The sequence below is a fragment of the Hyperoodon ampullatus genome (genome assembly GCF_949752795.1).
Source record: "Hyperoodon ampullatus genome assembly, contig: scaffold_410, whole genome shotgun sequence".
Classification (NCBI taxonomy): domain Eukaryota; kingdom Metazoa; phylum Chordata; class Mammalia; order Artiodactyla; family Ziphiidae; genus Hyperoodon; species Hyperoodon ampullatus.
Window position 1 is genome coordinate 186,357 of NW_027640603.1, and position 13,390 is coordinate 199,746.

At 41.3% G+C, this 13,390-nt stretch overlaps 1 protein-coding gene and 1 pseudogene across 2 annotated transcripts in view; one reads left to right on the plus strand and one right to left on the minus strand.

Annotated features, from left to right (window-relative positions):
* Nucleotides 1-470, minus strand: part of LOC307070097 (centrosomal protein of 78 kDa-like) — a 50,501-nt pseudogene extending 50,031 nt beyond the window's left edge. Inside the window, exon 1 of the transcript in view lies at nucleotides 465-470. The product of the transcript in view is annotated as a centrosomal protein of 78 kDa-like (transcript). The remainder of the gene's footprint in view (nucleotides 1-464) is intronic.
* A 4,666-nt stretch (nucleotides 471-5,136) lies between these two features.
* Nucleotides 5,137-8,277, plus strand: LOC307070096 (UDP-N-acetylglucosamine--peptide N-acetylglucosaminyltransferase 110 kDa subunit-like; the record flags this gene model as incomplete). The annotated part of the gene is made up of 1 exon (XM_079728685.1): nucleotides 5,137-8,277. The coding sequence occupies one exon, from the start codon at nucleotides 5,137-5,139 to the stop codon at nucleotides 8,275-8,277; it is 3,141 nt and encodes a 1,046-aa protein (XP_079584811.1).
* Nucleotides 8,278-13,390: the final 5,113 nt, after the last annotated feature.

The following is a 13,390-nucleotide window of genomic DNA, read 5'->3' on the forward strand; positions in this document are numbered from 1 at the left end:
CTGACCAAGAGGGCTTCCCTGGTGGCGCAGTGGTTGAGAGTCCGCCTGCCGATGCAGGGGACATGGGTTCATGCCCCGGTCTGGGAGGATCCCACATGCCGCGGAGCAGCTGGGCCCGTGAGCCATGGCCGCTGAGCCTGCATGTCCGGAGCCTGTGCTCCGCAACGGGAGAGGCCACAACAGTGAGAGGCCCGTGTACCACAAAAAAAAAAAAAAAAAAAAAGAGCTGACCAAGAATAGTAAACAATTGAAATTCTCTCAGGCTTATTCAACCCTATCACTGGACACATTTATACCTCTCAGGAATGTTATTAAAGGAAGAGATTAATAAAGGTTTTATAGATGAGTTGATAAATCTCTAAATATTTAAATCTTCATTTCCTCCTAGGTTTCTCTAGTTTGGGTTTCCAAAAGATTTCAAGAAACCACAGGATAATTAAAAAATTAGACATTATCTTTCTTACCTTCATGTTTTTTGATGATAAACACATTGTATTTTCTCCATAGTGCTGCCCAATTTCCACCAGTACAGTTCTTAAGTGAATTTTGCTCTGGATGGTGGGATATATAAGATGTAAATGAATTGTTTGTATATGTTTTAGAATTCTTCAAAAGGGCCTGGCCATGGAAATGCATTGAATCTTACTTAAATAAGTAAAGTAACTTCCTCAGAATTATTATTTTATTCTGGTTAGGATACTCTCTGCCCTGGTTTGTTAAAATTTCCCTCTAGTGTGTTTTTAATTTTGTTTCTGATAGGGTCCTAGGATTTATTGCCACACCCATCCTGCATCTGGTTTTCTTTGAATTACTCTCCTTGCAGTTTCTGATTCATACAGGGCCTTACAGGTTAGTGACAACCTGGCCATCACAACTCTGGGAAGGACAGGCCTACTTTTCAGAGGTGTTGATGTTTTCTGTACCTGAAGGTTTTCAAGAGATATCAATCTTCCTCACCACCTCCCTTGGCCCTCTTAATGGACTAAACAGTTCCTCATGAAAGTTCTGTAGGATATCTGTACTAACTTCTCCATATTGTTCCATCCTGAGTCTAAATTCCTGGCCTCAAGGTAATGTTAGATTTCTAGCTCCAGGCCCTATTTACGTAAGGCCTATACTAAGGAACGGAACCCATACACATCAGTCTGCTCTTATTTCTCTGGATTTAATTTCTCTGTTACTTTCTGAAACATGCAGGTGTTCCTTTCTTTCTTTTAATCTCAGCTATGTGCTTTTAACATTTTCAAAACTGACCCAGAATTTACATGTGTCTCCAGTAAGAGTACATTAAATTGAGCTTAGTCTGGTCTTCTACTGGCATATTTGAGATCCAAATAATTTGCTACTTAACTGGATTCAGTTACCTGTATATTTCAGGCACCTAAAACTCACCATGTTCCAAATTTCCCCCTTTATTGTTAGTAATTTTCTTGGGAATCTGGATAACATTAGATGGAATAAAGTTAGTGAGTGGCCCAGGATTTCCTGAAATTTTGTTTGTCAGAGTGGCCAGGGAAAGTTAAGCAAAGAAGAAAACCAAATGAAAAACAGAATCACATTATTATGGCTGAGACAAGATTCCATGCAGAACTCTCTGTAGAGCTGGGTTGGGTCATAACTTATGCCAGAGCTCTAGGTGGGGCTGACACCATCTCATGCCAAGCTCTCAGTTCTGGGCTAACGTCATCTCTGGTCCACTCTATGGAGTGGAAACTTTGGAGGAATGGCCAATGTGTTCCGCGGTGTAGGAAGAGGGAAATTGTGAACGTTACTTTCTAAATTGTGGAGGAACTAACCACTGTAAATGTGCCTTGAACTATGGTGTTTAATTTGACCAGTCAGATCAATGACTTTCCCCTTGAATGAAATGCTGCTACGTATATGAACAGAAAAACAAAACTGGTATAAGGAATAGATAGCTAGTGGGAAGCAGCCGCATAGCACAGGAAGATCAGCTCTGTGCTTTGTGACCACCTAGAGGGGTGAGATAGGGAGGGTGGGAGGGAGGGAGATGCAAGAGGGAAGAGATATGGGGACATATGTATATGTATAACTGATTTACTTTGTTATAAAGCAGAAACTAACACACCATTGTAAAGCAATTATACTCCAATAAAGATGTTTAAAAAAAAACTAGTGTAAGGAGATGGAGAGACTGGGAGTCTTATTTTCCCAGCAATTAACTTTTCCTCGACCATGACCTTCCCTTTGAGTCTCCTAGACCTTGGGGATGATCGCAACCCCTAGGGTTGGGTGATGGCAACCCCATCTTCACTAGAACCTCTATAGTTAACTTTGATCTTTCCCACTCCGTCTATCCATCCCATGTATGCAGTCAGACATTTGATCTTGGACTTTTACTGACAAAATATCCTTGACTATAACCATTTCTTTTCACTGCCACTGCTACTGCTTTTGTCACTGCCTTAACTAGGGCTTTATCTTTAAGTTCTTTATATAAATATATAAATATCTATATATAAATAAAATATACAAATAAATAAAATGTAATATTAATTCTGATGATTTTAAAGTCTTTTCTTGATAAAGACTTTTCCTGATAAATATACACAATATCTTATATAAATATTTTTGTATTATCTGTTCTTTTCTTAGAATTTTAGTCATATGATTCTATCTCTTGGTATGTCTAGAACTTTTTGATTGAATGCTGACTATTTTATTTGGCTTTTAAAATTTTTCTCAGTGGAAATGTTGTTTTACTTCAAAATATTTTACTCTACCTGGAAGTAGCAAATCTTCAAATTACAATTTTTTAAATGCTTTCAAATATCAATACTATAGGTGTCACAAAATCTAGAAAAATGACATTTGAAAATTAACTACTGCCAGATGTGTCTCTATAAAACATTTTCCCCACTCTTGTAGCTATATATTCTTTAACTGCCTCCTCATATGACAGTTTATGTGTTTTAGAAATAAAATTTTAAGAAATAAACTTTGTAGTTTATAGACATAGATTTCTTTTCACATGGTTGATTAGAGTTTGCTTTTAGTTATTAATAGTTTAGAAAAGTTTATTTCAGCATCACAATTTATTATTGATAATGTCGCATTAATGTTCCTTGTTAACTTTGAGAAAACCTCTATGGATTACTTCCTCATAAATATTTACTATTCTAAATGCATTACTGATTTCAGTACTGCTATAGGTTTGTGCATTACAGGAATTCTGATAAAATACTCATTCACACCATTCCATTACACACATTATTGATGGGGTATATTCTTTTACTTATTTATTTATTTATTTTTGACTGTGTTGTGTCTTCGTTGCTGTGCACAGGCTTTCTCTAGTTGCAGCGACTGGGGGATACTCTTTGTTGCGGTGTGCAGGCTTCTTATTGCGGTGGCTTCTCTTGTTGCAAAGCACAGGCTCTAGGCACACAAGCTTCAGTAGTTGTGGCTCGCAGGCTCAGTAGTTGTGGCTCACGGGCTCTAGAGCGAAGGTTCCATAGTCGTGGCACACGGTCTTATTTGCTCCACGGCATGTGGGATCTTCCCGGACCAGGGCTCAAACCCGTGTCCCCTGCATTGGCAGGTGGCTTCCTAACCACTGTGCCATCAGGGAAGCCCCTGGAGTATATTGGGTTGTTTTTTTTTTTTTTTTTGCTGTATGCTGGCCTCTCACTGTTGTGGCCTCTCCCCGTTGTGGGGCACAGGCTCCGGACATGCAGGCTCAGTGGCCATGGCTCACGGGCCTAGCCGCTATGCGGCATTTGGGATCTTCCCGGACTGGGGCACGAACCCGTGTCCCCTGCATCGGCAGGCAGACTCTCAACCACTGCACCACCAGGGAAGCCCTGGAGTATATTCTTGACAGAAGGAAATTTCTGTTTTGACTAAGCATTGAAGAAAACTGAATCTTTGACTTATCTTTCACATGCCTGATGATTGAAATAATTTTCCACAGAATAACTTCTGGTTTTATACTTTTCAGTTCTTTTTTTCTTCTTCAAACGCACATGCTTTGAGAGCTGTGAAGTGCAAGACATGGCTATATTGTAAGGTGGTTTTTGTCCTTACGCTTCTGTGTCTTGTGCTAGTTAAGTCAGTAGAGTAGTCAGTAAGAGTACTGGAAGTTATTCCTGTAATGGGATATTATATAGTCCATTACATATGGTGGTGTCTGAAAATCACATAATAGCCTCACTTAAAACATCTCCTTAGCCAGATTTCAAAAAAGCCTGTGACCAATCCAATATGATCCAACATAGCAGAATATGATAGAAGGAACATTGACAAAGAAATAGACGCTGGACTTACCTGATGGAAATTAAAATATCTCACTTTTGACAATTTTGCAAAAACCTATAATGACATGAACTAATTTCTAGGGTTCTTCGTAGGACCCAAAAAGGAACCCATAGAGTTGTGGAACAACAATAGAAGCTACTGTGATGAGAAGCCCGGGCACTGCAACAAAGAGTAGCCCCCGCTCGCCGCAACTGGAGAAAACCTGCACGCAGCACTGAAGACCCAACGCAGCCAAGATAAAAATAAATAAATAAAAATAAATAAATTTATCTTTTAAAAAGTAATACTCAGGTTTGAGGCATGAGAAATTTGATGAGGAGAAATTAGCAAATGTTTGCAGAACTTTTAAAATATCAAACTCAGTCTCTAAGATTTTAGCATTCTATACAACATCGGTTACTTATTAGTGGTTTGGGAAGGCCAATTTAAAATTTTCTCATCTTACTGTATTGAAATTCACGGCCCTAATGTTTTCCACGTTGACTATATGAATGATGAAGAAAAGTCAATCATGTATTTCATTTCCAACTGGACAGAAAACAATATTTTAAAAAGTGTTTGGCCTACTGACTTTTGATTTCTTCTAAGGCAAATGGATAGGTAATTTTTATTCCCTGATTAGGAGAAAAATGGTGGAAGAGGGCAGGGTTAAGAATTAAGATTTCAAGAGCATGAGAGGTAGATGGCCAACCATAGTTCCTAAGGTTCGGTGCCTGTAACTGTTGCCGCCGCTTAAGCGTGCCAAAGCAGTGGTACGGCTGCTGCGCTCGTGTTTGCTACCACTAGAAACATTCTTGCCAGTAGTGGCGGCAGCGGGACTCCATTACCCCCTTTTTTCACTCTCTCCAGAAGCTCCAGATGGCGTCTTCCGTGGGCAACGTGGCCGACAGCACAGAACCAACGAAACGTATGCTTTCCTTCCAAGGGTTAGCTGAGCTGGCACATCGAGAATATCAGGCAGGAGATTTTGAGACAGCTGAGAGACACTGCATGCAGCTCTGGAGACAAGAGCCAGGCAATACTGGTGTACTTTTATTACTTTCATCTATACACTTCCAGTGTCGAAGGCTGGACAGATCTGCCCACTTTAGTACTCTGGCAATTAAACAGAACCCTCTTCTGGCAGAAGCCTATTCGAATTTGGGGAATGTGTACAAGGAAAGAGGGCAGTTGCAGGAAGCAACTGAGCATTACCGGCATGCATTGCGTCTCAAACCAGATTTCATCGATGGTTATATTAACCTGGCAGCCGCTTTGGTAGCAGCAGGCGACATGGAAGGGGCAGTACAAGCTTACGTCTCTGCTCTTCAGTATAATCCTTATTTGTACTGTGTTCGCAGTGACCTGGGGAACCTGCTCAAAGCCCTGGGTGGCTTAGAAGAAGCCAAGGCATGTTATTTGAAAGCAATTGAGATGCAACCGAACTTTGCAGTAGCTTGGAGTAATCTTGGCTGTGTTTTCAATGCACAAGGGGAGATTTGGCTTGCAATTCATCACTTTGAAAAGGCTGTCACCCTTGACCCCAGTTTTCTGGATGCTTATATCAATTTAGGAAATGTCTTCAATGAGGCACGGATTTTTGACAGAGCTGTGGCAGCTTACCTTCGTGCCCTAAGCTTGAGTCCAAATCATGCAGTGGTACATGGCAACCTGGCTTGTGTATACTATGAGCAAGGCCTGATGGATCTGGCAATAGACACCTACAGGCGAGCTATTGAATTGCAACCACATTTCCCTGATGCTTACTGCAACCTAGCCAACGCTCTCAAAGAGAAGGGCAGTGTTGCTGAAGCAGAAGATTGTTATCATACAGCTCTCCGGCTGTGTCCCACCCATGCAGACTCTCTGAATAACCTAGCCAATATCAAAGGAGAACAGGGAAACAGTGAAGAGGCAGTTCGCTTGTATCGTAAAGCATTAGAGCTCTGCCCAGACTTTGCTGATGCCCATTCAAATTTAGCAAGTGTATTGAAGCAGCAGGGAAAACTGCACGAAGCTCTGATGCATTATACGGAGGCTATTCGAATCAGTCCTACCTTTGCTGATGCGTACTGTAATATGGGAAACACTCTATGGGAGATGCAGGATGTTCAGGGAGCCTTGCAGTGTTATACTCGTGCCGTTCAGATCAACCCTGCATTTGCGGATGCCCACAGCAATCTGGCTTCCATTCACCAGGATTCAGGGAATATTCCAGAAGCAATTGCTTCTTATCGCACTGTTCTGAAGCTTCAACCTGATTTTGCTGACGCTTATTGTAATTTGGCTCATTGCCTGCAGGTTGTCTGTGATTGGACAGACTATGATGAGCGAATGAAGAAGTTGGTCAGCATTGTGGCTGACCAGTTGGAGAAGAATAGGTTGCCTTCTGTGCAGCCTCATCATAGTATGCTCTATCCTCTTCCTCATGGCTTCAGGAAGGCTATTGCTGAGAGGCATGGGAACCTCTGCTTGGCTAATATAAGTGTCCTTCATAAACCACCGTATGAACATCCAAAAGACTTGAAGCTCAGTGATGGTCGACTGCGTGTAGGATACGTGAGTTCTGACTTTGGGAATCATCCTACTTCTCACCTTATGCAGTCTATTCCAGGCATGCACAATCCTGATAAATTTGAGATATTCTGTTATGCCCTGAGCCCACATGATGGCACAAACTTCCGAGCGAAGGTGATGGCAGAAGCCAATCATTTCACTGATCTTTCTCAGATTCCATGCAATGGGAAAGCAGCTGATCGCATCCATCAAGATGGTATACACATCCTTGTAAATATGAATGGTTATACCAGGGGTGCTCGAAATGAACTCTTTGCTCTCAGGCCAGCTCCTATTCAGGCAATGTGGCTGGGGTACCCTGGGACTAGTGGCGCGCTTTTCATGGATTATATCATCACTGATCAGGAAACGTCACCTGCTGAAGTTGCTGAGCAGTATTCTGAGAAACTGGCTTATATGCCCCATACGTTCTTTATTGGTGATCATGCTAATATGTTCCCTCACCTGAAGAAAAAAGCCATCATCGATTTTAAGTCCAATGGGCACCTTTATGACAATCGGATTGTGCTGAATGGCATCGACCTCCAAGCATTTCTTGATAGTCTATCAGATGTGCAAATAGTCAAGATGAAATGTCCTGATGGAGAAGACAACGCAGACAGCAGTAATACAGCTCTTAATATGCCTGTCATTCCTATGAATACTGTTGCAGAAGCAGTTATTGAAATGATTAACAGAGGACAAATTCAGATTACAATGAATGGATTCAGTATTAGCAATGGACTGGCAACTACCCTGATCAACAATAAGGCTGCCACTGGAGAGGAGGTTCCCCGTACCATTATTGTAACCACACGTTCTCAGTACGGGTTACCGGAAGATGCCATTGTGTATTGTAACTTTAATCAGTTATACAAAATTGACCCATCTACTTTGCAGATGTGGGCAAATATTCTGAAGCGTGTTCCCAATAGTGTACTGTGGCTGTTGCGTTTTCCAGCAGCAGGAGAAGCTAATATTCAACAGTACACACAAAATATGGGCCTTCCCCTGAGCCGTATCATTTTTTCACCTGTTGCTCCTAAAGAGGAACATGTTCGGAGAGGCCAACTGGCTGATGTCTGCTTGGACACTCCACTCTGTAATGGCCACACCACAGGGATGGATGTCCTTTGGGCAGGGACCCCCATGGTGACTATGCCAGGAGAGACTCTTGCTTCCCGAGTTGCAGGTTCCCAGCTCACTTGTTTAGGCTGTCTTGAGCTGATTGCTAAAAATAGGCAAGAATATGAAGAGATAGCTGTGAAACTGGGAACTGATCTCGATTACCTGAAGAAAATTCGTGGCAAAGTCTGGAAGCAGAGAACATCTAGCCCTCTGTTCAACACCAAACAATACACAATGGAACTAGAGCGGCTCTATCTACAGATGTGGGAGCATTATGCAGCTGGCAACAAACCTGATCACATGATTAAGCCTGTTGAAGTCGCTGAGTCGGCCTAAATAATGACTGTGTGCCCAGGAGAATTACCCCTGTAGCTGAGCCTCAACCTTCTGTGGGAAAGGGAACTACTTTTTCAATATCATGGTGCAGATGGGTGACAGACAATGATAAGAAATAGCACAGCCAGACTTGCTTCCTGCATGATCACGATAGGGAGGGACCCAAGAGATGCGAAACTGCTGTTCCACAAGGAGTCTCCATCGAATTTTGCAGCAGCCAGGTGTCTGGAAGGTCTGGAAGGTAAGTCTGGAAGGTAAGTCTGGAAGGTCTGATCTCCCTTGGTCTTCCAGGGGGATGGATGGTTAGTGTGCAAGGGAGATAGAGATTGCCCAGCCGTTTTGTGATTATCATGGATTGATTGAGTCTTCTGAATTAATTTTTTTCTTTATATTTTGGGTATTGGAGCTTTTAAAAATGTTTGGTTTCAGGTATTTTTATTCCTGTGAAGTGTATATGATTCTCTTGAGATAAGGTTTTAAGCTAAAATATTCCTTGTTTTAGTTTCTGAACTCTACAGATAAATGGGGACTTTGCTGGTGTAGTCTTTTTATAGGTTTTATAAACCACTTGAGCCTATATCAGTCCCTTTAGTGTCTGACATAACGTTTGGAACTCTCAGTGCTTTGTTGGTTTGTAGATGATGGCCTCAATTCTTTTTCTGGTCCGTTTCCTTCTTCCCTTCCCCCCACTTTAAAAATTCTCCTGTAACGTGGCTAACAAAATACCAAGTGTGATTCAAAACCTCCCAGAGTGTTTCTCTTCAACACATCATCTGGTGCCAAATGAAGATTCTTAGGAGTTCTTATTAATTATGAAGGGCACAGTTGTGGTACTGTCACTGACGATAATAATAATGGATTTTTGGCCTAGAGTTTTGACCTATTTCACCAGTGTTTTACCGTTGACTGCCCCTCTATGCTGCTTCCAAAAGTGAGAGTGTGTGATAAGATTTTTACTTTCATTTCTAAAGTTTGTTTTTTTTTAGGTGAGTCCTGTTCTTCCTTTTTCTTTCAGCAGAAATGAAATCCCAGGTAAGTATAAGTATTCAAATATTTGATCAGTAAGTCACAGTTATCTCCAGTACATTAAATAACTTTCATCAAAAAACATGTTATAGGTAAAAAGCTCTGAAGGACCAGCTATGTATATGATAATTATGTTTCAGGCCTTCTAGGGTATTATATATAATAACTTGTCTTCTGGTCGTGGTCTTGAAGTCTTTATGGATTCAGCCTCAGTAGTAGGGAACTGCACTGCTACTTGGTTTGGAGTACAAATTAGACTTTAGCCCTCCTGGAGGTTGAGTTTTTGGTATTGAAAACCACAGGAATGAAATTATTGTATTTCAACAAAGGATCGAGGGCTTGAGGCTTAAACAAGCCAACATATGTGTGGGAAGTAGTCAGCCTTGAGAGCAGGCTACGGACATGCCAGGCATGCCGCCGCTGCTCGAAGGGACCATCCCTACTTGTTCCCCTCCTTGTTCCATTCCATGGGAGATAAATCACCAGGGCCCAGAAATCAGAAAGAATGTAAAATGAGACAAGCCAATCTGTCTCCACCCTGCACGTGCAGGTTATTTTGGATGATTCTGGGTTTATGGGTTTTCTCCCAGGGAAGTTAACCTTGAGCCGAGACAGTCATTAGATAATGTAAACCACCGTCTGGCAACCTTCCCTTTTCTAGTCTATATAATCTGCAACTGTAGCATAATAAAACTTGCCTTGCAACCATCAGTTGTCTTGGTCCTTCTGACCCCATTCGACGGTGCTACTTCAGTTCCTTACCCCGTCCCTTCTGACCCTGGGCGGTGAAATCCTCTTTCTGAGGCTGGTCCGCGGCAAGTGGCGCCCGAACAGGGAGCTGAAGCGTGAAGCCAATGAAAAGAAAAAGAAAGTGCAGGTAAGAGAACCCTTATGCAAAATATGTGTGGACACGAGTAAAAGTGAAACTAATAGAGGCATAAGGCAACAGTCAGAAGTAAAATAAGATGGGGCAAAAGGGCTCAAAGGAGCGTGAATTATTTGCTCCGGTTTTACTTTTGATGCTTAAAGCTCGGGGTAATAAAGTTTCTACCTCACAGTTGACTGAATTTTTGCAGCATATCCATGATGTATCTCCCTGGTTTCCTGATGGCGGCTCTGTGACACAGAAATCTGGCAGAAAGTTGGAGAAGATTTAAAAAATTATTATGAGTCTCGAGGGCCTAGTCATACTGCCGTTGTTACATTTAGTTTGTGGAATCTGATAAAAATATGTTTAGGTTCTTCTCATGATAGTGTTGATTTGAATGTAAAGTCAGAAAAACATAAGCCTCTGACAGAAGAAAAGACTGTATTGTCAGCTACTGTGTCGCCACTTCCTAAACCGAAAGAGCTAATTAATTTAAATATTTCAGATGAAGAGGAACATTTTGACTTAACAGATGAGGCTTTTAAACATAAAAGGGAGAAATATCCTGAGGATGATTTTCTAATGGCTATAATAGATAAGTCAGTGAAAAAGCTGCAAATTAGTAAGGACTGTCTTCCTCAAAATTCTCCATCTGTAAAACTGCTCAGTCCCTTGCAACGTGCTGTACAAGCAGCAATAAAACGAGGAGAAGATCCTATTTTCTGTTGTCCTGTCACGGAAAGACCTGATCCTAATAATGCTCAACAGGCTATTAGGGAGCATCAGGCTCTTCCTTTTAAAGTTTTGAAAGATTTAAAATCTGCTTGTGCTCAATATGGGCCCACTGCTCCTTTTACTACTGCTATGGTTGACACTATTACAGGAGAAGCTCTTCCCCCTGCTGATTGGCAGTCTATTGCACGAGCTTGTTTAAATGGTGGAGATTATTTAATATGGAAGTTTGATTTTTATGAACGGGCTGCTGAACAAGCAGAAAAGAATGCTACCCATGATATTCCAGTTGATTATCATATGCTGATTGGGGAAGGACAATCTATTTCTTTACAAGATCGATTAACTTATCCCTTTGTTGCTTATCCTCAAATAAATCATTTGGCATTACAAGCCTGGAGGAAATTATCTTCTACACACAAAACTGAGCATCTTTCAAAAATTAGACAGGGACCTGATGAACCATATGCTGATTTTGTAGATAGATTGTTACAGCCGGTGGGGATACTCATTGTGGATGGACTCACTGGTACAATTGTAGTTAAGCAACTTGCTTTTGAAAACGCTAATAATGAATGTCAGGCTGCGATTCGACCTTGGAGAAAACGGGGAACATTGGAGGATTATATTCGCCTTTGTGCAGACATTGGGCCTGCTTATATACAGGGTGCTGCTATGGCTGCAGCATTAACTAAAGTGGGGTTTAAAAACAATCCAAAGAGAACAAAGACTAGTTTTAAATGCGCAAAGGCAGGTCATTTTGCTGGAGAATGTAGATCTTTTCATTGTAACCCTGGTCCTTCCTTCCCTACTCAAAACCCTCCAGATGGTCAGAAAATCCCTGGTTTATGCCCTAAATGCAATAGGGGAAAACGTTGGGCACGAGATTGTCGCTCAGTGTCCCACAAGGATGGAACACCACTGTCGGGAAACTCCTCCCGGGGCCTTCCCCGGCCCCAACAGATAATAGGGGCAATGTCTGTGTATCCTCCTCAAACTATCAATCAGACATTAACCAAAAACCAAAACATACAATATCTTTGCTCTCCAGAGAAACAGCAGGAAGCGCAGGACTGGACCACAGTACCTCCGCCCGATATGTATTAACTCCTGAAATGGGTCCTCAGGCCTTCTCTACGGGCATCTATGGACCTTTACCCAAGGGTTTGATGGGACTATTATTGGGAAGAAGTAGTGTCACCATGAAGGGTTTAACTATTATGCCAGGAGTCATAGATTCTGACTACGAAGGAGAAATAAAAATCATGGCACAAACTATTAAAAATATAATAATGATTTCTCCTGGGGATAAAATTGCACAATTGCTACTTTTGCCCTTTGTACCTCATGGACAAATTTTACAGCATCAAAAGAGAGACACAAAGGCTTTTGGATCATCTAATGCTGCCTACCGGATTCAGAAGATAGGGAAAGAACGTCCAGAAATGAAATGAACCATTAATGGAAAGGTTTTTTCAGGTTTGTTAGACACTGGAGCTGATGTCTCTGTTATGACACAGATTCACTGGCATAAACGTTGGCCCGTTAGTCCTACTATTACAGAACTTCAAGGAATAGGACAGAGTTCTTCTCCTATGCAAAGTAGTCAGTTATTATTATGGCAAGATAGTGAGGGCCATTCAGGATACTTCCAGCCTTATGTTTTGCCTAGGCTGCCTTTAAACCTCTGGGGCCGAGATATATTAAAAGAAATGGGAGTGTTACTTTATAGTCCAAATTCTCAAGTCTCTAATATGATGTTGGATCAAGGATTTCTTCCCACAAAAGGGCTGGGAACAAATCAACAAGGAACTGTCTATCCTATTGATGTGAAAATAAAAAATGATAGACAAGGTTTGGGTTTTTCTTAGGGGCCTTGGATTCTCCTCCACTCACTGCTGATCCAATTACTTGGCTGAGTGATGACCCTGTATGGGTGGACCAATGGCCCCTCACAAAGGAGAAATTAGAAGCTGCAGAACAATTAGTACTGGAACAATTAGGGCATTTAGAAATTTCCAATAGTCCTTGGAATACTCCTATTTTTATTACCAAGAAAAAATCTGGAAAATATAGGTTATTACAGGATCTAAGAGCTGTTAATAAAACTATGCTAATAATGGGAGCTCTTCAAGCAGGCCTACCCTCTCCAACAGCCATACCACACAATTATCAGCTTTTAGTTATAGATTTAAAAGATTGTTTTTTTCACTATTCCTTTGTTTCCTGAAGATAGAAAACATTTTGCTTTTAGCTTGCCTTCCTTAAATTTTAAGGAACCCCTGAGGAGATTTCAATGGAAAGTATTGCCTCAGGGCATGGCAAATAGTCCTACATTATGCCAAAAATATGTGGCTCAGGCCTTAACTCCTGTGAGAAAAAGGTTTCCAACGTTATATCTCATACATTATATGGATGATATACTTTTAGCCACTGATAATATTTCTTTATTAGAGACTGCTTTTCAATTTTTACAACAATCCTTAG